Source organism: Empidonax traillii, unplaced genomic scaffold (genome assembly GCF_003031625.1).
Source record: "Empidonax traillii isolate 1590-97213 ecotype Southwest subspecies unplaced genomic scaffold, ASM303162v1 scaffold306:size632451, whole genome shotgun sequence".
Taxonomy (NCBI): domain Eukaryota; kingdom Metazoa; phylum Chordata; class Aves; order Passeriformes; family Tyrannidae; genus Empidonax; species Empidonax traillii.
In genome coordinates, this window is record NW_020955499.1 from 32,393 (window position 1) to 57,391 (window position 24,999).

Sequence of the window (24,999 nt, forward strand, 5' to 3'; positions counted from 1 at the left end):
GGCTGGGAACATAGGACTGAGCCAGATTCCCTTTGAATAAGGCAGAAAGGTGGCAAAGCAGCAAATTCAGCTTAACCTGCACCCAAAGGGTCAGGAGTGAGGGCCTGAAGTAGAAGGCAGTGACTACTTGGTCAGATGTGAACCACTTGCCACCTTGACCCTGCAGATTTGATGCTATTCCTGTTTTCCAGTTTTGGTTATCTCCAGTGGAGCCTTTCCCAGCTGTTTCCAGAAGATCCTGAGCCACAAATCGAAAGATCCAGCCTTATGTGTTCGAGTTTCCCCTGAATCCCAGGAACAGCCTCCGTTCTTACCTCAGGGCTGTCTATCCTCTGATACGACAGGAAATTTGATCATTAGATTTCAGAAGCAATAAAAACAATGAGGAAATGGGGTAAATCCATCATTCCAGCACATCATCAGCTCAGATGGAGGATGTGAGGGTAACCAGGCCTTGGGATGTGACCTCACAGGTATCATCAGCACAGCAACTCACCGCAGCCTGGCTTGGACTGGAGAGCCCATGAGACCATCCAGTGCCACTGAAATATGGAGAAGGATTTGGGATGCACCAGCACAGAGTTCTAAAGAATAATTGTTCTTTTTTGTTCCACAGCCTCTTTTTTCCCTGGGTTGTCTTTGTTTTCTTTTGTTTTGCTTTGTTTTGCTTTGTTTTCCCAAGGAAAGCAATACAACAGCGACCTGGGAGTACATCACAATGACCCGGGAATACATCTCAGCCCTGTGTTTATCCGGGGGTAAATGCTCTTTCCATCAGCACCAACCTGGAAAGGCTCCTTAGGGGAGCTGTTTCACCAGAATAACTGTGCCTGCTGCCACTCAGTAACTCATTAACTCAACAAAAAGGGAAGAGAAAAGCCGTGTTGCCAGTGCTTCCTCTCCAGCCTGAAATTTTCCAGCCCAGCCCATGGTTTAGGCAGCTTAGCATGGAGCTAATTGCCTTCCAAAAGATCTTTTTGTCGTGGTTGTTGTTTGTCGCTGGGTTGGGACTGCTCTCATTAATAATCATTTTAGCATATGAAAAGCTTGTAACGAATCCATGAGCTGCAGACGGCAGAGCAATTACAGCAATCACATAATTAGGGTTATGCAATAGCCGGCTGTACCCAGACCACTGGAGGAGGAAAAGATGCTTGAAAGGGATATGGGGGACTGCTAGAGCAGGGGAGGGCTGATGGAAAGCTTGGGAACAACCTCGTGGCCAGCTTTTTTTATGGGATGAAGTGAAGCAATGCAAGGACACGCTGTCAGTTCTGGTTTTGACACAGGATGGCGGTTTTAGTTCCCTGGGAAGAGTCTGAGCTGTTGGGTGAGGGCCTGGAGCGGATTGCCCAGGGAAATTGTGGATGCCCCATCCCTGGAAGTGTCCAAGGCCAGCTTGGACAGGGCTTGGAGCAGCCTGGTCTAGTGGAAGATGTCCCTGCTCATGGCAGGAGGTTGGAATGAGATGATCCTTAAGATCTCTTCCCACCCAAACCATTCCAGGATTCAGCCACAGTCTGTTAGCCCAGACTGACCCTATTCCAGGGAGAGGTTTAAGGCCAGGCTGTTGGACACTGATTGGACTTTGGCAGTAACAGCACGACAGCTGAGCAAAAGGCATCCAAAATTAGCTGAAGACCTGTCAGTTCTTCCAGAGATTTGCCTTGAAGGGCTTTAGGGAATTTAGGGAACAATTCTCTCTGTGTATGCAAACCCTTGCTAGGGCAACGATTTCATTTTGCCTGTGCTTGGCTTTTCCTGCTGCTTTTCGGCTCCGAGTAAACAGTGGAGAATGGATGGACAGCACTGACCAAATGGCTGAAGAGTGAACTGGTGCACAGGTAGTTTCTTTGGGAGGAGAAATTATCCAGCATCACCTCAGTGCACAGGATGTGTGGGGCTGTCCCCTTGAAAGGCAGACACATTTTCATCCTGTCTGCTGAAACCTGCACCGTGTAAGAACAGCATCTTGCTGTGATGAGAAAACATTAGGTTTGTTGTTTTGTTTTGTTTTTTTGAGATAAAAAGCGAAGAAAGGCGAGTGAACAGTCTTCAGATGCACCAAGCTCTGCCCCAGAGAGGCAGGGGATGAGCTGCACCCCCTGCCCTGGGGATGGGATGAGATGACGTGGCCTTTAATTACAGCCAGGGAGATTTTGGCTGGCCATGAGGGAAAACACACTGATGGGAAGGACAGGGAAGCACAGGAATGGATTGCCTGAGGACAGCAGAGGCTCTGTGGTTGGAGGCCTTTAAGAAAGGGGTAGAAAAGCATCTGTCAGGAAGGCTTTAGACAGAGCTGATCCTGCCCTGAGGCAGGAGCTGGTCGGGTTGACCTCCCGAGGCCCCTTCCAGCACTGTTTTTTATTATCTCTGCTGACAACACCCCCTGCCTTGACCCTTGGCATGCAGTAGTTCGAGCCTTCTTTCTGGCAGAGGAATGAGACACAGGAGTCTGTGTTTTTTTAAAGTAGAGCCAGGATTTGCAACTGTCACGTGATGCTCTTCTTTTAAGGCCCTGGGATTTTCTGTTTAAAACCTCAATAACTTACAGTGTTTGGGAGCATGAAACTTATAACCTTTATTGTGTTAAACTAGTCCAATTGTGTTGTTTTTTTTTTTTTTTTTCCTAAAGTTGGCTGCAAAGGGGCCAACAGACATCAAGAACTGCACAGGTAGACTTTCTAGTGAATAGAGAGTCCTGAAACCACAGGCTGACACATTCTGTAGGTTATATCATGAGTAAGTACAGACTGGCTGTTTTGTGCATTCCAAACACGCTCCCAAAGCATTTTCTAACAAGCCTAAGACCTGACATCTAAAACTAATGGCATGCAAATCATAGGTGCTTCAGGAGTCACAGAATCATAGGATGGTTTGGGTGGGAAGAGACCTTAAAGATCATCCAGTCCCACTCCCTGCCACGGGCACGGACACCTTCCACTATCCCAGGTTGCTCCAAGCCCCATCCAACCTGGCCTTGAACACTTCCAGGGATGGGGCAGCCACATTTTCTCTGGGCAATCTGGGCCAGGGCCCCCCCTAACCCTCTGAGTAAAGAATTTCTTCCTAAACTGTGCCTAAATCTCTCCCTTTTAGTTTAAAACCATTGCCCCTCGTCCTACCACTACGTGCCTGTGTAAGGAAAACCAAGGAGGTGAGACCATGGACACAGGACCTGGGTACCACCATCTCAGTCAGGCAGTGTTTGCACCCAGGTTAACGTGATTAAATGCAGGTGTTATAACTCTGAATCCCACAAATCACTTCAAACTCCTTTTAGTCCTGATCCTGGCAGGCCTATTTTGAATGGTCTTCACCTGAAGACTCTTAAGTTGTTAAGAATACTTGCAATGCCTCCACTGACTTTCAGTTTTTCTTTGAGGGGCTCTTTTCAATGCACAATGAGCAGCCAAAAGGAGACCAAGTCCCTGCAGGGATCAGGAAAAAAAAAGGCACCAGTTCCTCTCCTTGCAGCACTGCAGGTATTTTGGGCACCAGTGTGAAATGGAAATAGTCTTTGGCTTCTGCTTTTTGTGCTCTGCCCCTTTCCAGTCTCCCACATCCCTGTCTCCATGCCAGGCTTCAGTAGGGAAACATCATATTGATTGTGATGCAGGCAATTAAATGGTGTTAATGAAGTTCAAACAAGTGTTATCATAAGCTTGGCAGCATGGAGAGAAATGAAAGGTCAGCCACAGCCCTTTGTCATCTTTTCAGTGTGGCGTTGAATGCTAATGAGACAGCCCCAATTAGAACAGGCTCCCCTTTGTATTGCTTGGGGATTGCATCAAATGCTCCCAAGTTCTCCAGATTTCCTGGCTCAAAGGGGACATTTGAAGTAAACTTGAAAAGATGCAGATCTGAAGCTGCTCTAATGTAAATTCAGCAGAGCCTATGGAGTTTTACCAACTGAAGTCAGATGAGATTCTGCTCCACCGTTCCCATTCTTTTCCTCTTTCCCCCCCCCCCCTTTTTTTTTTTTTTTCAATAGACTCATATAATGATAATTGAAAAGCCTCCACTTTGTTTTAGAACTGCAGCCTGGCTCTTCGTGGCTTCAACAAAAGCCAAATAGCCTGTCCCCATTTCCTGGGTTAATTCTCCTGCCTCACCAGGCCTCGTCTCCTGCAGCAGAAAACCCAAGAGGAGGCTGCAAAGTGACATTTCTTAACTAGGAGTTCTCAGCTCTGGGGGTATGATTTGAACAGTGAACTAGTTTTCCCCCCAAAGCCAGGATTTCTCAGCAGGCAGAGTCCACCTCTGCTTCCAGTAGTGTTGTAAAGGACTATCATAGAATTATGGAATGGTTTGGGTTGGAAGGGAGCTTTAAAGGTCATCTAATGCCCCTGCAATGAGCTTCAACTAGACTTAAGTGAGGCACAATAATTTTTCCTTGCTGTTGCCACAAATCCATTGCCTTGGATAATTATAGAAATGGGCACTAAAACAACCAGCCTCTCAGAATGTCATGGAAGTTCTCAATTTCCTTTATAGTTTTCTGTGGAATTGCAAAAAATTGGTAAATTTTAAAATTTTTGGATCAGCGGCTGTCAGGAATCCTAATCCTGAACCCAACACTTGAATCATCACAAACAAGTAACTGAAAACATGAGAAAAATCCTTCCATGAGCCAAACAAATAAATAAAGCCACTGAAGAAGATTCCTGATGGTCTTGCTGTTGAAATCTTTCGTAATCAAATTTCCAGGTGGCTCCTGTGTGGAAGTAGACCACTGGTCAGACCAGATTTTGCAACTATTCCCCTCTCAATGGACATCCACAGCCCAAAGAGGTGGAAAACCAATGTTTGAAGGATTGGAGGAAGGTACTTTCACCCATACTGGCATTTTAAGCCAAGATCATTCCCTGCTCTGAGTTCTGGGAGTCCTGAAGGCACATTCCACACCAAGGAACCAGTTTTTCCAAGGGATGGCTCGGAGTGACCCAGCTCAGCTCCATTCCAACAGCTCCTTAAAAGCCAGGAGTCTCTCCTTCCTCCAGAGTGCCTCTGAGTTGGGTACAATCTCCCACTGCCTAATTACCCTCTCAGAGTTTCTTCCTCATCAAAGAAGTTCATTTGATTTCAGGTTCTTCTGATTTACTCAACGACTTCGTAAACTCCACGACTGAAAAACCCTTTTTATCTCCTGATTCACCCTTTGAAGAAGTCTAGTGGTCTTGAAGGATGCCACCTCCAGCTGATGCTGACTACAGAAATAGCTCCAACCAGGACCGGAAGCCTTTGGATTTGGAATAAACTCCCTCAAAGCACAATTGCAGAATGGAGAAAAGGAATTAATTAGCTCAGGGTAGAACTGAAATTATATTTTATTAATCTCTGAGATGTTTGTTTGTTTGTTTTTTTCTTTCATCTACCACAGCATCCAGGTGCCACTGCTTTGAGTCAGTGGATCTGACACTCAACAATATAAGCAAGGAAGAAGCTGTAACCTTATTCCAAGGCCCACAGCCTCCCCTTGGGCTTCAGTTCAAGTTGTCAGACACGAGTGCAGAAAACAACGCAGCACATGCTGGGGTCAGACATCCAGTGATGTTTAGGAGCAGCAGGAGGTGTTATGTACCTCGTTTGCAAACCCAGTTGTTTGGGAAAACTTCCAAGGAAATGCAGCACCTACTGCTGAAAATCACTGGGCACCAGGATTTCACTTCCAAGAAGTTGTGAAGTGAAATCAATACTGGAAAAAAACAAAATCAGAAACTGCAGCCTTTTGTTTATCCAGAGAGAAAAAAAAAAAAGGTGCTGCATAAGGAAATTCCTACTCTCCACTTTTGTACCTCAGTTTGTCACTCAAATTTACCTCAGTTTGTCACTCAAATTTACCTCAGTTTGTCACCCAAATGTGCCATCTCCAAAGATAAAAATCAACCAGGTTCACCTGTCAAACTAAATATTTGTCCACAGAAAACAACCTCCCACAAAGAATGTTGTTAAAGCATCACTAGAGTGTGACACCTTTGGGTGACTGTTGGTGCAAACCTGATTTGTAAATGAATCTCAAACACTTCTTTCCCACTATCCAGGTCAATCCAGCAATCAGCCTCAATGCATACTAAGGAACTTGGACACTGCACCAGAAGTAGGTCATAATTAAGCAAGGTAGCTTGTGAGAGCCTTACAGGTTGCCTAGAAACCACATTTGCTGAAGTGTTTAACCACATCTAAAAATAATTGTCCAGACAAATCACACACCAATGGGAGAACTGCTGGAAAAAATCCTGCCTCGTGCCAAGCAGGGGACGGAGCTCTTTGATCATTCACGCTCTTCTTTGAGAGAAAACCGTCCCCACCAAAGGAAATTCAGGGATTTCTAGAGCAGGGTGAGGTGTCTACAGCAGCAGAGGTCTCCTACAATCTGCATGGCACGGTATCAGTTTTAGGCCATGCCTATGAAGTCACCCAGAGTAAATCACTGCTGAAAACTGGGTGCATTGTACAGGAATGATCTGTAAGATCAACAAACCTGCCTTTGTATTTACAGAGTAGCAGCCATTCTCCGCCTGTGCAGGTCCCAAACAGGTCAATAACACCGGGAAAGCCTTGGAAAACAAAGCACGGGTCGAGTGCTGCAAAGCTTCCTCCATCAGAAAGGATCCCACTGACTGGAGGGCAGAGTGGGCTGGTTGCTTGTCCTGGGGCAAACCCTGCAGAAGCTGAAGCTCCAAAGTGCTGCAGGAATGGTTGTTTTGGTTGTGTTCCCTGTGGAGCAGCTTTGCCACTCACTGACTTTCAGCGCAGGAGACTGAACAGCAGAGCCACAGGTCTTGCAGATGCGGACAAAACTCTTGGAAAGACCTGTGACCTTTCAGAAAACACCTGCAGAGCTTCAGTCACCAGCCTGTCAATCTGCTGGCGTCTCACTCAAAGCACAGAAGAGCCTCCAAGGAAAGTTACTGGGAGATGGGTGTATGTCCCCTGGGATCTAGGCAGCGTGGGGAGTGTCACAATGATGCTGAGAACAGCAAACCACTTCTGGTCTGTGTGGAGAGACTTGGAAGCCCGTTTGCTTCACAGGGCTCAAACACATCACCTCCCCTTCCTTCCTCCCTCTACAGCTTCTCCACAGTTTCTCCTCAAGAGAAACAATAACGACAAACACCTTCTTTCACACCTCTAATTAAATTCCCATCTCTGCTGCAAGGCACGTGGGAACAAAAATAATAATAATAATAATAAAAGGCTGACATGGAGGTTTCTGCTTGGCAAAACCCAAAGGAAAAAAAAGCCCAGAGGCATCTCCCAAAAGCAACAGCGATGATGCCTCCTGGTATCACGAAGCAGGGGCCTTGCTGAATCACTTATTCAGATTTCTAGGGCTAAAACTCACCTTTCCACCCAGTTCTTGTAGCTGGGGATGTCCTTGGCGTAGAGGAGCTTGTTGGAGGGGGAGTCTTTGCCCAGCCGGTGCTCTGAGGTGGAACAGGAGTCCATGAAGGTCTGGGCCACCACAGACAGGCAGGCATCTGTGATGCTGTTTTTGTGGATGTCAAACACAAACTGGGGGTTCTTGATCATGTTGACCCAGAACCTCAAGGGGAGGCTGCAAGAGGGGAAAGACAGTCAGGGCACAGCTCACAAATGGGGGATGGAAATCAAAAATCACGGTGTGGAGATGAGGATGTCAGGATAAGTTTGATATAACATGAATTCCTCCCCTACATGACTCCAGGGACGGCAGTGGAGTCACCTCAGGAGCAGCTTTGCTCCCTGTTATCCTCACAGGGCAGATTCTGTCAGTCTTTACGTCAGTACAGTCTTATTAAAGTTGCACATAAATTAATGGGAGTGACTGGGCACTGGGATGGGCAGCCCAGAGAAGGGGTGGAGTCACCATCCCTGGAGGTGTTTAAGAAGAGACTGGACGTGGTATCAGTGCCACGGTCTGGGTGACAAGGTGGTGTTGGATCAAAGGTTGGAGTCTCAGAGGGCTTTTCCAACCTGGTTAATTGTGTGATTCTGTGATTCTGTGATAGTTGAGGTGAGGACAACGCTTCCAAGCTTCTACACATCAAGTTGCAATGTAATTTGGCCCCTGCTGGCTGCTTCATCAGACAAAGATAGGCACTCCAACCACAGAACTTATGGATGGTAAGGGTGGTGAGGCACAGGAACAGGCTGCCACATCCCTGGAAGTGTTCAAAGCAAGGTTGGATAGGGCTTTGAGCAACCTGGTCTAGTGGAAGCCCAAGGCGGGGGGGGGGGGGGGAATTTGATGATCTTTAAGATCCCTCCCAACCCAAACCGCTCTGTGATTCTAAGCATTTGTCATTGAGGGACCTGGCTTTGAGCCCTCACAGCGACCCCATGGGAGGAGGGGTAGGTAGAGCTCTTGGGACGAGACTGGGAATGTTCATGGCATGCAATGTGAGCTGTGGGCACCACGTCCCAACCCACTGCTCAAACCCAAGGCTGCAAACGACCCCAGCACACTGGGCACGAAGCAGTTGCTCCATGACAGGGAAAACCCTGTTGCCTCAAGGAAAAAAAAAAAAAAAAAAAAAAGAGGAACTGGGAAACAAGCATTGCAGCCTTTGAAATGAAAATCTATCTGCCCTAACCAAGGAAATGTTATTCCAATTGCAATCCAAAGGCCTTTCTCCTTTTTTTTTTTTTTTTTTTTTCGAAAGAGAGGTTCATTTGGATGAGATGCCCTGAGGTATCAACCTCCAGCCTCTGCCTCAAGCCTTTTTGTCAGGGCAAATGCATTCAAGTGATCATGGCCTAGGAGCTGAGATGTGTCACTGATCACAGAGCCAAGCTCTTGTCTCTCTGTCAGGCAGAATGTTAAGCCAACCTTCACTCTCTGCACCTTCCCAAGAGGAGGATGTTATTCAGCTTAGCAAACTCTCCCAAATATTCCAGCTGAATTCCCCAGTTCCTTCCATTTGCTCGTTACCCCCATGTGTTCACTGTAAAAAATTCAGCTCCAAGGGTGAGACATTTTGGGTGACAGCAGGCAGTTTAACGTGTCCTGACAGAGGGATGACACCATGTTTTCCTAAACCACTTTGTGTTCTCCTGACCCCCAAAAAATTACAGGGCAAATGTGAGAAAAGCCCCGCACAGGGAATCCTGCCTGTGAGGTTCAGGAGAAGTGGGAGATGCTGGAAATCGGAGAATTAAAGACTGGTTTGGGTGGGAAGGGACCTTAAAGATCATCCAGTTCCAACCCCCTGCCGTAGGCAGGGACATCTTCCACTAGACCAGGTTGCTCCAAGCCCCGTCCAAGCTGGTCTTGGCCACTTCCAGGGATCCAGGGGCAGCCACAGCTTCTCTGGGCAACCTGTGCCAGGGCCTCTGAGTCAAGAATGAGTAAAGAATGAGAATAAGACACGATGGAGTTGTGGGGCAAAACATTTTGGGCTGGGGACGGAAGATCATCAGTTGGAGGACGAGGTGGCTGAGTGACCCCTGCAAAAGTCCTCCTGCAGGCGTTTGGATGAGGGGCACAGCCAGGATGAGGAAGGGGCTGGGGGTGACGGCCCTCGAAGCCCCTGGTGTGACTTTGAGTTAATTTAATCTGACTGAACGGATTTCTCCAGACTGCCCCTTTCCTCCACCACACACACACACACACACACACACTCTCTGCCTTCCCTCCTCCCCCCTTAAACAAACCTGCTGCTCATTTAGTCTGAGTGGCTGCAATCAGCCTTAGATTAGTGCCGCAGATAATGTTAATAATATGCTAATGTTTCATTAGTTGAAAGCCTCTTTGGTGCGTGGGGTTTCTTTTTTTGTGTCACTGCCTGTGACGATCTGCCATCAGCATGGCTGGGGAAGGGGAAAAATGCATGAGCTGGGAGCCCCACGGCTCTCCTCTGCTGTTCCTTTTATAGTCCCTGTATTTGCACAGGAGAAGGGGAGGGAGTGATTCTCCAGGGAGGCCCTTCCAACAGGGAGACTCAGAGGAGAGGAGGTTTTTATCCACCGATCCTGGTTTTCCCCCCACTGTCCTATTGCATATACGAGGAGAGGCCTGGCAGCTGGAGCTGGGGCTGATGTCACACTTTGTCACCGGCGTCACACTTTGTCACTCACTCCAAAGGAGACTCACATCCACCTGCAGACCCTTTAAGTACTCAGTACCATTGGAGATGCTCTCCTGGCCTCCACCTGCCACACAGGATGGTCTCCTGTGGGTGCTGCACATTCCCTGTGCACGTCTGGGATTCCTTAAAAAAAATCCCAGCTGGCACTACACACCTCTGTGTGGGCAAACAAACGGAGCTTTAAGCCCCATCCTGACTATAATGGGAATTCCAACACAGTGGGAATTCAAGCACCCTGTCTAGATGAAGACAGTGGTGCTGAATCCTCTCCACGCCTCCCTAGGTATTCCCATGGTCCTGGGCACTGCAGCAGTTAAACACTTCAGCATTTTTCCACATGAAATCCCTCAAAAATGCTGCCATTCCCATGGAATACAGGCAAACTGGGGCCTGTTTAGCCAGAGTGCTCCATCCTTGAGAGAATTATTCAGATTCTGGAACATTCTGACTTGAGAAACCCACACCATCCTCCCCCAGCAGCCAGATCCCAAACCACACGTTCCTTTGGTCTCCTTCCAGCCCAGGACCTGGTGCTGGGCCATACTGGGGTGGTGTCACTCACCAGTTGCTCTTCCAGGTGTGCCTCACATGGGGGTCATGGATGTTGTGTTTGTCAGCCTGCTCGTCCAGGAAATCAAACATGTACTTGATAGCCAGGGGGAGGGCACTGCCACGGTGGGCAGTGCTGAAGATGGTCTCAAAGAGGTCATCCACAAACTTCTGGAGGGTGCCCTGTTGGGAATGGGAGGAGGAAGGGAATAGGAACATGAGGTAACATGTGGGAAGAGGATGTTGAATTTTGGTACCTCCCTGGAAACAGAGATGTCTGTGGATCCTGAGGGTGTGAAGGGGAAACAGGAGCCATCAAATATCAGTTAGAAGTGACAAGATTTGGGAATTCCAATACAGGTGTCACAATATCCACTACATCTGGCTGTCAGCCAGGTCCAGGTGCTCCTTTTCCTCCCTGCTCTGAGCATTCCCTGCCTGGAAGGTGGCTGAGTCGAGCTGGGACACCTTCCCCCATCTCAGGCACGTGGTGATGAAGAGGCCCTGCTTTGTTTCCACTGAGATTCCGCTCCTCTGCATCCCATCCCCACCTGCTTTAGTGCACTCATGAGACAAAACCCAGCCATTTTCTAGGCTGGCTTTTTCACCCAGGGCCATTTTTTAAAGCTGGGAATTAGAAGTCAGATGGGTGGAGAGCACAAGCAGAAGGTGTCATTGAGATAAACAGGACAAGAGTACCTAGAGAAAGGCAGCTGGTTTACATGTGTGACTGGTTCAATAAATAAGGCAAACCTCATCTTCATTCCCAAGAGGTCTCCTCATTTTTTCCTATCCATTGGCACTGGGACTAAGGAAAATCCTAAAAGCAATGTATGGATCTGCCATGCACTACTCTGCAGACCTCAGGAATATCCACTGCCCTTCTGTGGGGGAGAATCCCAGATCCTGGGCTTGGAAAACTATCCTGGTGAGGATAATTGACCTGTAGCAAGAAGGAGAGGAGCTGGAATACCAGAGGGTTGGCCAGAGGGGAAGCAGAGGAGCTTTAGGTTGGGTTTTGGGGGGAACCAGGCAAGGCATGCTTTCTCTGCCACCAGAGCTTCAAAGGCATTTCTATGTGAACAAACCACACAGCTGTGAAAATAACCAAAAAATAACTGAATCTCCAACAAACATTTCCTGATAGGCAAAATCTTCTCTTTCTTCTCTGCAGACCCAGGAAAGAAATTTCTCCTTTCTAGAAACAAAGCACCAGGTTCCACCAGAGCGGCTCAAGTCTACGTGGAGGTACAAAAACTTAATTAGAAAGCTGATGTCTCTGGCTGATTCACCACTTGATTTATTCTTTGGGAAACCAACAGAGGCACCTTGTGTGAACTCCTACAGGGTGAGTAAAGCCCTACAGCACACGTGTGACTCAGAAAGGGGCCCTGAGGGGAAATCTTGTTGCTCTGACATGGAGGAGCTGCCCTCAGGTTCAGTTGCTGCAAGGAATTAGTTCTCTACATGCTCACCCACACAAACACAAAGAAAACCTCTAAGGCTTTTAGGCAGGAGACTCCAGGTCTCAGAGGTCAGGGATTTACCAGAATAAAAAAATCACTGTCAGTTTAACTAAGTATTCCTGGGGATTGTATTCCCAGCAATTGTTCTCTCTCCCTCCCTCAAATGATCATGACGAGAAAAGAAAATTGTTTAACCCAGGAGGGGAAACAACAAACCCCCAACCCTCCTACTTTGCCTGTTTCTGTGCAAGTCTTGCAGCTGCTTTACTGCCATTTCTACAAAAAAACCCCACCAAACCAACCCACAACAACCCAAGTGTTGAATTTGTGACCCAGAACACGAAGCAAAAGCAGTTCGGTGGTGGGACAGGGAACATATCCCCAGAGAGTGCAAATCAGCACTGCTCCAATGCTTGCTGCTTTACACCAGCTGGGGCCAGAGCCCTGGAGAGCATCATTTTCTTTTAGCTGTGTGATCCATAAAAGCATCTTGATGCCAGGGAATGGGGCAGGTACCAGGGGCTAAAGACAAAGCCACTTTATCTCCAAATCCCTGTCTAGCACAGCCAGCCTGAGTGAGGCTGCTGGGAGAGTGAGACATCAGAGGTAAAATGAGCTGAGGAATAAATGTGCAGGTAAAACTGCAAGGGAGGACTTAAACAAGTGATGGGGGGCTGAACTCAGAGGGCATTTACATGAACACAGGAAATTTTCTTTGTGCCTACTCACACCCCGACTAAAAATAATAAATACTCAGAACTCTGGATGTGTCTGGAGATTCCATTCAGATTTCCATGTCTCAGATCAGGAGAATCAGACCTACTTGGAGCTGGCCATCCACTGACATCACAGTCAACTTAACCTCCCTGCCAAGACATCAGCACTGAAGTCTTTGCCGTCCCAGGGGGAAGGTGGAGAAGAAGGATTTGTACAACAAAACTCAGGGTTTTGTGGCATGGGAGTCCATTCCAGGCTGTGGGGCCTGACCCATCCTTGGAACCTGAGCTGGGCATCCTCCCTGGTTCTTCATCTGCTCAGTTTTGGTCGAAGCTACAAACCAGTACAAAGGACATCCCCAGCACCTCCCCCTGTGCTGACTCTCCACCAGTCTCATGGCCCTGAATTCTTTACTCCTCAGTACTTTTCCAATGTCCCTTTTCTGACTCTGCTTTCTAAGTTCCAGCTCCTTCCCCAAGTGCTTGGAGCAGCATTTTCCTTCTGCTCTTTATCCTCTTTCAGCATCCTTTGAGTGCTCTCTCGTTTCTCGTTTCTCAAGAAACTCCATCGCAGCCTCAAACCAAACCATTTCCCACCCTCCTCCCCGCCCCCACCACATACCTTGGTGGCAAGAAGTCTGGTCAGGTAGATCTCAGAAACCATCTTGCTGCCCCTGTCCCCCTCTTTTTGGTCCCCGTGCTCGTGGTTCTTCACCAGGTGCCACATCTTGACCCCACTCTCCAGGTCGGGGGTGATCATGGGGGTTCGGGACCGGAGGCTGTCGGGGCTCCCCGTGTACCGGATCATGTTTTCTGTGGAGAGAGAGGAGGGCTCTCAGCCCTAGAAGCTCTCCCATTTGGGAATTTTGGGAAATATCCTAGTGCTGTGACAACCAATATGCGCTTTCCTAAGCGTTTATCCAAGTGATTTGCTCAGGAAAGGCAAGGGGTGTCAGCTGAGCCAGACGTGATGGCAACAAACTATTAAATGAAATGAGGTTCCAACACTGATTTCCAGTTGTCCACACCTTTTTTACCCCTTATCTTGTTCCCTGGCAAAATCTTTGGCCTGGGCAGACACTGCCCAGGACAATACCAGTTACTGCTGGTAACCAGTTTGGCTGAGTAACTGGTTTTACCCCCAGGGATGTTTAGCCATACCCCGCCATGCTGTTTGGCACAGAAATACTGCTGTGCCTCATGTCACCTCTTGTCCAGCTCCTCATCCCCACATCTGTTAGGAGCTGCCTCCCCTCACTCTTTTGGCACCAAAACAACCAAATTCCTGCCCGCCCATCCACTTCACTCCCTGCTCCAAAATCTTGGGTTTGGCAGAAATAAACCAGAATCCCAGGTGGGCCCACACAAGTTTCCTCTCCAAGAAGGCTTTTAGCCTCCGAATTTTACCTCCCTTTGCCTCTTGGGTGATGGCACAAGGCATTCCCCTCTCCCTGACCTTCCAGCAATGCTGCAGATCCAGGCTTTTCCAACCATAATTAACAGAAGTGTTGCACCTTTCTGTAGCAAGATCTGAATCAGCCTCATTAATGCATTACCAATCTCTACATATTAATTATCAGATGGAATATCCTTTTTCTCTCTGGGTGCTGTTTTCTTAATTGCAATTAACAATCACTTCTGACCCACCACATCTTCTCCTCCCCCTGCCTCCTTCCCCTTTCCCTCCTCCTGAAAAATCAAATGGCAAAAGAATTAAAGAAATCCAACAGAAATTAACCCCCCTCAAGTCTTCCTTTTCAAAGGTCACCGTGTCTTTCAGTAATTGCAACAACATGGCAAAGAGGATGAATATTAATAAGGCCTGGTGGATCGTTTATGTCCTTGGAGAAAGTGGAAGGGGGTTCCTCTGGACATTGAGTAACTGTGCTTTCCAAGATAAAGGGAGTAAAAAAAAGACTGGAGATGCTTTCATAAATTATAAATAATAGTAAAGCGATATAACAGCAGCATCCAGGTTGGAGGGGGGTCTTGCAGTGCTCTGGTTGCACATCAGAGAGGTTTAGATTTGCTGTCCAGCATCACCTCAGTGAGACATCCTGGGCTGCACCTCTATCTCAGGGGAGAAAGGTGTGTGAGGGAGACTCAGCAGGTCCCAGTTTGGCTCTACAGAGGAATTTCTACCTGGTCTCTCTTTCACAGCTGTCTCATCCTTGGTTGTCTCACAGGTAAAGAGGGAACAACAATCCACTGCCTTGGGATATACTGATAAAAGACTCTATGAGTGACATCCAGCGATTTAAGATGTGGGCAGCTAATTAAACAGGCTCCTCCTTTCATTAATGAGGGAGGAGAACTTCCCAAGAGCAATCCAACCACTTGAAGGAGATGCCAAAGTTTCAGGTGGCTAAATCCTCTCCTCCTGCCATCCCTCCAGCAATCTCCTCAAGGAATCATCTGCCCATCAGTCTCCCTGCTGGTGCTCAGTGTCTTGTGAGCACCACAGTGTTTGGGAGCTCTTCCCCAGAGCTCTCCCAAGTCCATAGGAGCACACAAATCCTTACCATACTTGCTGGCTGACGTCCTGGAGACTGTGGAGTTGTTGACTGCATTGTAGGCAGTGACTTGCTTGGAGACTAAAGCTACCACAGATCCATCTGGCACCTGTAGAGGAAAATAGGCTTGGTCAATAAGCTTCTGAAAACTGGCTGAGCACCATGCCAAGGGCAGCAGAAACTGAGCTGCAAACCAGCGTCAGGGTAGGAAGGACAAGTAGTTTTGGCTCAAAGCTTCCAGTGGTTTCCTCAATGAGCTGTCTTTTTAATAAAAAAAGGGACAAAATCTGCTGCTGCACAATTAGAACGCTGCACTTGGGCAGTGGGACAGCTGATGACACACTCTGCTCCATTCAGGCCCTGGTTCAAAGCCCAGTGATGGCAATGTGAGTCATAGAATCATTTAGGTCGCAAAAGAGTTTTGAGATCACTGAGTCCAACCATGAACCCAGCAGTGCCACGTTCACCACTAAACCACGTCCCCAAGGGCCACATCCAGAGGCCCTTCCCAACATTTCCAGGGGTGGTTTTTGCATTAACCTCATCAGTAAACCTGACAACAGGTTCTTTTTAGCGAAGCTCCCATGAGGAAAAGGAGCGCGAGAAGAATAAAACCATCTGAGCGATTTCGAACGAGCTCTGGCCGTCCCACAAGGAGGATAAACCTGATGGGAAACGTTCTGTTCCTTCCACCCCCCGTTCCTACAGCAAGACATGCGGGTCCCATATCAGCAATGCTAAAAAGAGCCATATCAGGACCATCTGTGATAAATAAGACATCACAAAAAGGAGATGGGTGGAAAAAAAAAAAAGCCCCCGCTAACAACGTCTAACTCTTGTCTGTGTAATAGTAATAATTAGCACTTGCATGGAGTTTTTCATCTTCAAAGCACTGCAGAGGCTAATTAAATAGCCCCTCAGCTATCACTGAAGGCAATTATTGGCTCTTTGTAGTTTTAGCCCCACACTGAAGATGGGGAAACTGAGGCAAAAGAGGGATATCAGTGCCTGTCCCAGCACGATCCATGTGAGCCCTCAGGACAGCCAGGAAACCACGTACCCTGGCAGCTGAGGGCCTGTTCTGCCCCAGCTCATCCTATAGCTGGGAGCTCATTGCCTGTAGCAAAAAAAAGAAAGAAAGAGAAAAAAAAAAAAAGTGGAAAAAGCACAGAAAGCACAGAAAGGAAAGAAAATTATGCCCGGTTTGTTGTTGAAATAAAATGGAAAATGTCCCTGTTCTCTCTGGGGAAAAAAATAAAAAAAAAATAAAAAAAACCTCAGTCAGCAATGTTTCAGACAATCTGAAGGGAAAAAGTTTTGTTTCCTTTTCAAATTACTGCTTGCTGCCTCCTCAGGTCAGCTCTTAAATGAAAAGAGAAAATAATCTTGTTATGAAACACAGATTGCTGAAGTGTGATTGAGGAAAGGACAAAATTGTCAGCATTGGATTAAACTTAATGAGGTGCTTTTCTTGTTGTTTGGTTTTTTTCCAAGGGAGAAGCTTTTGACCAAAACTTCATTTTTGTATTAAATTACCACTGGTGTAAGATATTTTCAGACTTTCTTTAGCTCTCTACTGTGGATTTCAAGGTCATGCAGAGACGGAGGGAAGGCCTGTCCCAAAGCAGGTCACAGGGACCAGGAGAGGGGTTCAAAACAAGTGTTCCTGGGTCAGAGACAACCTCATTGCACCATGTTCTCCAGTGATGCTCTTTCCCACCTCCTTCTTCCAGACACTAAGACTCCCTCTTTCCATTTTTCTCTCTCCCATCCTTCTGAACTCTGCTGGGATTGGAAGGCCGTTGATGCATTGGAAAAAGGAGGATGGAAGGCCTTGGGGTTTTTTTTTTTTGTCTGCATGTGAAATGTTAACTCGTGTTGTCTTCATGACCACATTTCTTCCTCACACCCTTCCCTCCGCAGGGATACCCCTCCTTTGAGAGAGGAAGAAGGTTTGTTCCTACCCTTGGCTTCATCTCTGCTGGGTAATTCCGACAAGGACAGTGGAACAGGGTGGATAAACTCAACGTGGAGGGTCTGTCCAGTTTATTGGACACTCAGCCATTCTTTATCTCTGCATCTTACAGTCATAAAATCACAGAATCATTAAGGTTAAAAAAGACCTTTAAGACCATCAAGTCCAACTGTTAACCCAGCACTGCCAAGGGCACCACTAAACCACGTCCCCAAGTGCCCCATATCTTTTTTTCAACACTCCCAGGGATGCTGATTCCACCTCTTCCCTGAGCAAAAGAATATTTTATCCTTCTTTTTTCTATTTTATGAGCTGACCTAATTCCCACCCACCCTCTCACACAGTTACCTGGTAGTGTGCCAGGGTGTTGAGCCTTTTCCAGTCGTTCTCTATCTTGGTTGTGATGTCTTCGTCCTGCAGGATCATCCTTGCCCCACTTGCTTGTCTCCACTCTGTGAGGAGAACAGGGACACTGAGCTCAGATACAGGGACAGAGCCCTGGCAATCACTGTGCCCACAACCTGCCTTTACACTGATTTCTCACAGTGCTTAACTCTCAATGTATTTATATTTCTTTTGTCTCTTCTTGCCCCAACATGGCTGTTTACAAGACCGACCTGTCCTTGCTGATGTTTGTTCCATGGGACAGGAGCAAATGTCACCTCTGTCAGGGACAGAAATCCATCCTTGGCTCTCTTTCCTTTATCAGCATGGACACAGCCTTTATAAATATCTGAGATGTGTGTCCCTGCCACGACCCAGTCACAGAGGGGGCTCCCCTGGGCACAGCAGTGTCTTGTTTAGCACCAAAGATATTCTGGGCTCAGTTCATCTCCACTAGTGCTCCCACAACACTTCCTGCACCCCAAATCCAGCAGGGATGGAGAGCAGGAAGCCCTTGGCTTCAGGCATAGCAGGGACACAACAGGGAGAAAAGTCAAGAACAGTCAACAACCCCTGCTCAGGACATGCCTATGGGCAGAAGGGCTTCTATTTCTGACCACATCAAGTTCTCCAGCCTCTCCCATGAGATGATGAATCCCCTCCTCCTGCACCACCCTGACACTTCCCAGGGTACCACTTTTTGCTCAGATCTCGAAGTCCACGGAATCACAGAGTGATCAAGGTTGGGAAAGACTTCCAAGACCATGGGGTCACGTGGAGGACTGTCCCAGCTTTCCCCACAGAAACCATGGCCAAAAGGAGAGAAATGTTCTGTCACCTGGTGACACTAGGGAAAGCTGTGGCTTAATCACAACCTGGACCATTCAAAGCTCTCTTTCTTTTTGGCTGTCATGTTTTCAGTCACAGTGACCCAACCAGAGCCAAAGCAGAAAGTCTATTCATTTGCAGGAGTTAATTAAAATGAACTCTTGGATGTGGAGGCATCACCTGCCACCCTTGCTTGTTTTTCCTAATACAAAAATGCAGGGACCATTGCAAATTTCTTTTGGTTTCAGCAGTTTTCTTATCACATAATTAAAATGCAGTGGGAAAGCTGCACTTGCCTTTATTATTCATTTAAATTAGCAGGAAGAGGTCAGCAACTGTGTTTATTGCTGGCTGTTACTTTGGCTGGGGATACTCAGAGAGTAAGCAAAGGTTGTGTTGGCTGAGCACTGATCCTGAACTGCCCTTCATCTGCTCCAGCTCCTCAGGCCCTCATCTACATTATCCTTCTGATGCCTGAGGGTGATGCTCTCTGCTCATTCCCACCTGGGCAGGATTCCTGGAAGTTAACTGGTCCCAACCAAAGCCAATTATTGCTGTCACAGAGTGTCTTTCCTGTGCCTTCCTCGTGCTCCCTTGGTTTGGTATCTCTTTGGCCTCTCTCCTTCATGGATCTGCATGGCCCTATGGTCCATCCTGAGATGTCCCCTCAAGCTTCTTGTGCTCCTGCAGAGACCCAGGGGATTCCCAAGCCCTTTCCCTTGGCCTTCCTTCAGAGAGGGATCATGTGAGGAAGAGGAAGGAACAATCTGACAGCACAAGTGGAGGCGGAAAACACCCTGCAGGGCATGTTCAAAGCATTGCCTTCAATTTTGCCGTGGGCAAATACAAATCCCTTCATCAGGCATCTGAGCAATGCCAGGGAAAGGACCCCCAGCTCTTCCCAGTCCCACTTCATGCTCCTCTTCTCTGTGAGGGTCAGCTCAGGTGGTCACACAGGGATCTGCAAGGAAATGCAGAGGGAATGGGAAGGGAAAAGGTGACCCTGCCATCCATCTCCACAGCCCTAAGTGAGCTCTGGGAGCTCTGTCCTCGCTGGCAGCCCCTGTCCCCTCTCTCATCAGATCTGAGCAGAGCCAGCACAAAGGAGAGACACACTCCAATCCAATTTGTTACACTTCCACCTTCCAGAGAGAGGGAGGGAGGGGGGGGAGGGAGGTAAAAATCCCATTATCTTTATCAAGCCTTCCAATCAGGAGCAGCAGTAAATGCAAACTCAGGAGACAGCTGCTGTGAAGCCTTTATATTTCATTCAGTAGATAGTGTATCTTTTTATTGCACGCAGGAATTACTTCTTCTTTTTCCTCTTTTTTTTTTTTTTTTTTTTTTTTTTTTTTTTTTTTTTTTTTTAAGTAAGAACCTTTCTGTTCAACTTGACTGGGAAAAAAAAGAAGGAAATTCCAGAGGCCTTTGACAAAGAGGTGCTTCTTGGAGCTGCAGCAATGCCTGGCTAGGGAACAGCTTCTACAGGGAAATGGGAGATGGGGAGATGTCATCCTGCACCTCAAATCCTATAGAAAATATTCCACCTCCCCCCACCCCTTCTCTCTGACCTGGGTCACCCTGAAAATGCCCACTGAACAAGGCAGAAAGGTGCAGCAGAGGGAACATTTTTCAGAAGCAACTGAAATTCCCAGGTGGATGGAAGAGCCGCCAGCTCGCTCCAAGCGCCTTCATTTGAGCTCCTCATCCTCAGTTCCACCATCCCTTGCACAGCAATGGGGTGTGGATCAAATGCATGAGGCTGACCCAGGCTTGATGCCTGTTTCACGATCACTCATCTCCTGAATATTTGGTCTGAAGAGCTGGGGGGGGCTCCTTTTAGTCCTATTTTCCAGGTGAGAGGCATTTTGGCGCAGGAAACAGGAGGATAAACCCCCTCTCTGTGTGTGCAGGCACCAGTACAGCAGGTGGGTGGGAAACAGAACGGGGTAAATGTCTGTGTGATGAGCTCTAGAAAGAGAGGAGACGCTCAGCTGTGCTTTTGGGATAGAGAAAGGACCACCACTGTTGGGAATAAGAGTTCATTTCACAACACAGGGGTGAAAGATGCCTGGGAATAATTGCATCCTGCATGGAATGAGGCACAGAATCACAGAATGGTTTGGGTTGGAAGGGACCTTCAAGATCATCCAGTGCCCCCACCATAAGCAGGGACACCTTCCACTATCCCAGGCTGCTCAGAGCCTCATCCAACCTGGTCTTGGTCCAGGGATCCAGGGCAGCCACAGCTTCTCTGGGCAACCTGTGCCAGGGCCTCACCACCCTCTGATTGAAGAATTTCCTCCTAACATCTTATGTAAACCTGCCTCTTGGTTTAAAACCATTTCCCCTTATCCTGTCACTCCAAGCCCTTGTCCAAAGTCCCTCTCCAGCTCTCTTGGAGCCCCTTCAGGCACTGGAAGGGGCTCCAAGCTCTCCTTGAAGTTTTCTCCAGGTTGAGCTGCCCCAACTCTCTCAACTTATCTTCAGGGGATATGTGCAAGCTGTCAGCCTTACTCAACATATACCAGAGTTAGACCCAGTTTAAACATTTCCAGTTTAAATGAACTCCACATCTTCATCCTGCAGGGCCGGTGAGGCAGCAAGAACTTGTCTGATACGGCCCCCAGCGAGCCTGAAACAGCATCACCGAGCGCAAGGCAGCCAACCTGGCAGCTCCCACCACCCCAGCAGCCCCAAAACACAGGGAAGAGCAAATGCCTCAGCATGAAGCCGAATTCCTGGTCTGTGATTCTCACAACCCAAACGTTTTCCCAAAGAAGGGGGTATTTTCATTTACGGCGAGGGCTTCGAAAACGATAATAACGAAAATCGCCACCGCAGAAAGAGGTGTCTTTACTCTGAGGGCTGCAATTTGGGGGGCTCGGACTAAAAATGGAACCTCAGGGTGTCCGAAATTAATGCTTTCAGCTGACAACCCCCTCCAGGAGTTGCTGGGTAACTGCCAAACGTTATGACATTTGCGACACACACACACACACCGAGTCCCCGTGCCTGCAGCTCCCCCGCACTTAACGACTCACAACAACTCATTAGCTTGTTTGCTTTCTTCCACCTGGGCAATCCGGCCTTAGCAGGGACAGAAAGCCCTGGAAATTGTAATGGTAACAGAAAACTGAAGTTGCTGTTGAAAAGCCATCGATTTCAAGGCCGGATCACAGTCATCTGCTCCGACCTCCTGTGAGCACGGGCTGGTCCAGCCCCTCGGCAATCCTGAGGATTCAGCCCCTGGGCAGGTTGGTCTGGAGAGCTCTGTGGTGATTCCCAACGGCCAGCAGCGCTCTCTGCTCTCCCCTTGCTGCCTTCAGCCTCACTGAAGGATGCCAACAGGCATCTTTTGCTGTGAAAAAGCTGGGATGGAGCTGTGGCTGGATGGGAGCGTCCTACCCGTGTCAGCCCTGCTTCTCCCACCTTGGGAGCTGCTGCATTCAAGGAGCAACTACACTGCTGCTGGCAAGGCTCTCCTATTAGATAAGGGGGGTTTTTTGTGTGTTTTATTTTGTTTTTCTTTTCCTCTACTGCTGATTAGCCCATCTCTTGTCACTATGGGCAAGCCTGTCCTCTGAGGGGTGCACACGCTCATATCTTCCTTCTGGAACTTTCTGGTCCTCAGAACCACTCAGATCACAGAATCACAGAATGGTTTGGGTCGGAAGGGACATTCAAGATCACCTCACTCCAGCCTCTTGCCATGGGCAGGGACACCTTCCACTAGACCAGTTGCTCCAAGCCCTGTCCAGCCTGGCCTTGAACAGATCAATATGTCTTAAACCAGCAGCAATTCCGGCTATAAAATTGTCAGGGACCCTGCACAGACACACAAATATCATCTCCTGTATCTGGTGGTTGTCACAGCTCCAATGAAACCTGTGGAGTCAAGGCATTTGCAGCAGGGACGCAGGTAGAATTCCTGCATCCCATTATGGATGCATCACTCATCCCCACAGCGGAACAAACTGCTTCCCACTCACACCCAGTCTGAGATCCGAAGGCAGTGGGCTCTGTGGGCGCCATCCAGCACCACACAGGTCGAGAGATCCAGCTGCAAACCCCACTCCTCTGCTCTGCTGTGCCCCTGGCACCATGCCCTCCCTGCCCCCCTGCTCACCCCAGCACTCACCACTCCCCTGCTGACTCCCAGCAGCTCCAGAATCATCGTGGGTCCTTTCCTGATGATGTATTTGATCTGTTCTTTACTGCTGCTGTTTTTGGCAGCTTGTTTCATTATTCTAACTGCCTTTCATGAGCAATTTCTGTCAAGAATCCCTCCCTCCCCTGCATATACACACACTGAGACACTTAACTTTAATCCCTGACCTCTCATTCCTGTCTCCATTTATTGCTGTGAATTGTTTCTTGGCCTTGGTCCATTCCTTCTCCTTTTGGTTCCTCTACAACTTTTCTGGGTTTTACAGACTCCATCATTTTCCACCCCAGTCTCTTTCAGTGAAGGTCACTGAGGGAAAGCTCTGCCAGATACCCCCACAATGCAGCCCCCAGCCCCACACCAGGCACCCCAGCAATGCCCTGAGTAGATTTTCCTACATTTTTTTTTCATAATACCCTCCAGGTGTGGCCTCACATCTGCCTGTGGACCCCAAACTCAGACATCTCACTCTTCTCACCATCCCTGCTCCAGGTACTCTTTTTCCAAGGGTCTTTGGCAAGAGAACAAGAACAGTCCCACTCATGCCTTTTCCACACCCTTGTCCAGGCTGAATTCTGTGGGCAGAGAAGCAGGAATGCCTGCTGGTCTTTCGGAAGTCCTCGAGGCCAGAGATTCCATAAGATCAGCACAACGTCCCCTCTGCCCTCTCACTGCTGCAGCCTGGAGAGGGGACACCCGCCCCAGGAAAGGGTCTGGATGGGGTTTGGCTGCCTCCCCTCCCCAATTTTCCCCTTGGCCTGGGGTCAGTCACGTACCCAAATCCATGTCAGCGGCTTTGGGGCGGTGGGAGCAGGGCACGTTCTTGAAGATGGCATCCAGGATCTTCTCCTTGACCTGCGTGATGGTGTCACAGTTCAGGATCTTCACCGGGATCTCGGGGCTGTTCACGTTGTCGGGGTTCACGCAGCTCAGGACCTGGGAGAGAGGCAGTGAGACCCACCCACACATGTCACAGCAGCACAGGCACCCTCTGGCTGCCCCTCTGGCCGCTGTCTGCATCCCACAAGCCATCTAGGGTGCAACAGTGGGGGAAAAACGGGGCTTGAAGAGTATTCCCTCCTTCAGGAGGGCACAGAGATCTGGTTTCCCCTGGGAGGATTCCATGAATCCATGGCTGTGCCCAGGGAATTAAAGGAAACTTGGTGTTGGGCTCTAAGTATGTGCTGTGGGCTCCCAGGTGTTACAGCCCCTAAGTTGACTTAGGGCTGATGTGAAGTTTTCGCTGAACTGGTGTCTCATATCCCTGAGAGCTGGAACTGCTGTACCTGTGGGAACAGCCCCTTGCCTTTGAGATTCATTTCCTTGGCATCTTCTTTACACTTAATCACAGAATCACAGAGAGCTTTGGGTTGGAAGGGGCCTTAAACATCACCTAATTCCAACTCCCCTGCCCCAAATTCCACAAGACCAGGTTGCTCCAAGCCCTGCTCCAGTCTGGCCCTGAACACTTCCAGGGATGGGGCAGCCACAGCTTCTCTGGGCAACTTGTTCCAGTGCCTCACCACCCTCACAGGGAAGAATTTCTTTCTTAATATCCTAAACCCCAAAAACACCAGCTCATGGCTTCTGCTGCTTTGATTACAAGTGGTCATTGGTGCAAACTTTTCGTCGAATCCATTAAAAATGTACTCAGGTCTGACCCTGGCTGGAGCCAAACTGATATCCACAGGGCTCTCCAGAGCTTTCCTTGGCCTCTGACCCATTCCATGCTCCCTGGATGGCTGGCAAGGTGCCTTAATTCAGCACTGGTCTCCTTGCATTGCCACCTGACTTTGATAATTGGGGTGAAAAAGCTCCTCAGCCTCTAAGCCTTCAATCTGCACAGCCATGGATGGCACCGACCAGGCCCCTCTCAGAAGAGTGTGATTCATTTTGAAATGCAGGGCTTCCTTAAAAACCAAACACAAGCCAACATCAGCAACCTCTGCTCTCACATACAGCAGAAGAAAACTGACCCAGCTAGAGAGGCCTCTCATTTCTCTGAAGGAAAATTTAATTTTCCCCAAAGGCTCCGTCCAAGAGTTAATTCAAAGCACATGGGGTGGTGAGGGGGGAAAAAAAACCTTAAACACACACACAGAGTGTTTAACAGCAACCTGCTGCTCACCCTTGGCCATGTCTACACTGACCATTCTTGCTCTCTTTTGGCCACAGAAGTGTGAAGTCCATAAAGTTTTATAAACTTAGCACACCTCTGCACTTGAAAGGAGTGTTCCCTGGTGCTCCAGGCTACATATAGTTATTAAGTGTTCCTGGGCCACTTTTACAAGTGCAGACATGTTAGTTTTGGTGCCTTAAACAAA

At 48.4% G+C, this 24,999-nt stretch overlaps 1 protein-coding gene across 3 annotated transcripts in view; it reads right to left on the minus strand.

The window, feature by feature from the left end:
• The window catches only part of LOC114061024 (plexin-A4), a 440,892-nt gene that overhangs the window by 7,079 nt on the left and 408,814 nt on the right, over positions 1-24,999 (minus strand). For all 3 annotated transcript variants that reach the window (XM_027891006.1, XM_027891007.1, XM_027891008.1), the window contains 6 exons: positions 23,452-23,611; positions 17,644-17,747; positions 15,330-15,429; positions 13,430-13,620; positions 10,639-10,808; positions 7,352-7,564 (listed from right to left, as the gene is read on the minus strand). In XM_027891006.1, the coding sequence (XP_027746807.1) occupies positions 7,352-7,564; positions 10,639-10,808; positions 13,430-13,620; positions 15,330-15,429; positions 17,644-17,747; positions 23,452-23,611 (938 nt within the window). The remainder of the gene's footprint in view (positions 1-7,351; positions 7,565-10,638; positions 10,809-13,429; positions 13,621-15,329; positions 15,430-17,643; positions 17,748-23,451; positions 23,612-24,999) is intronic.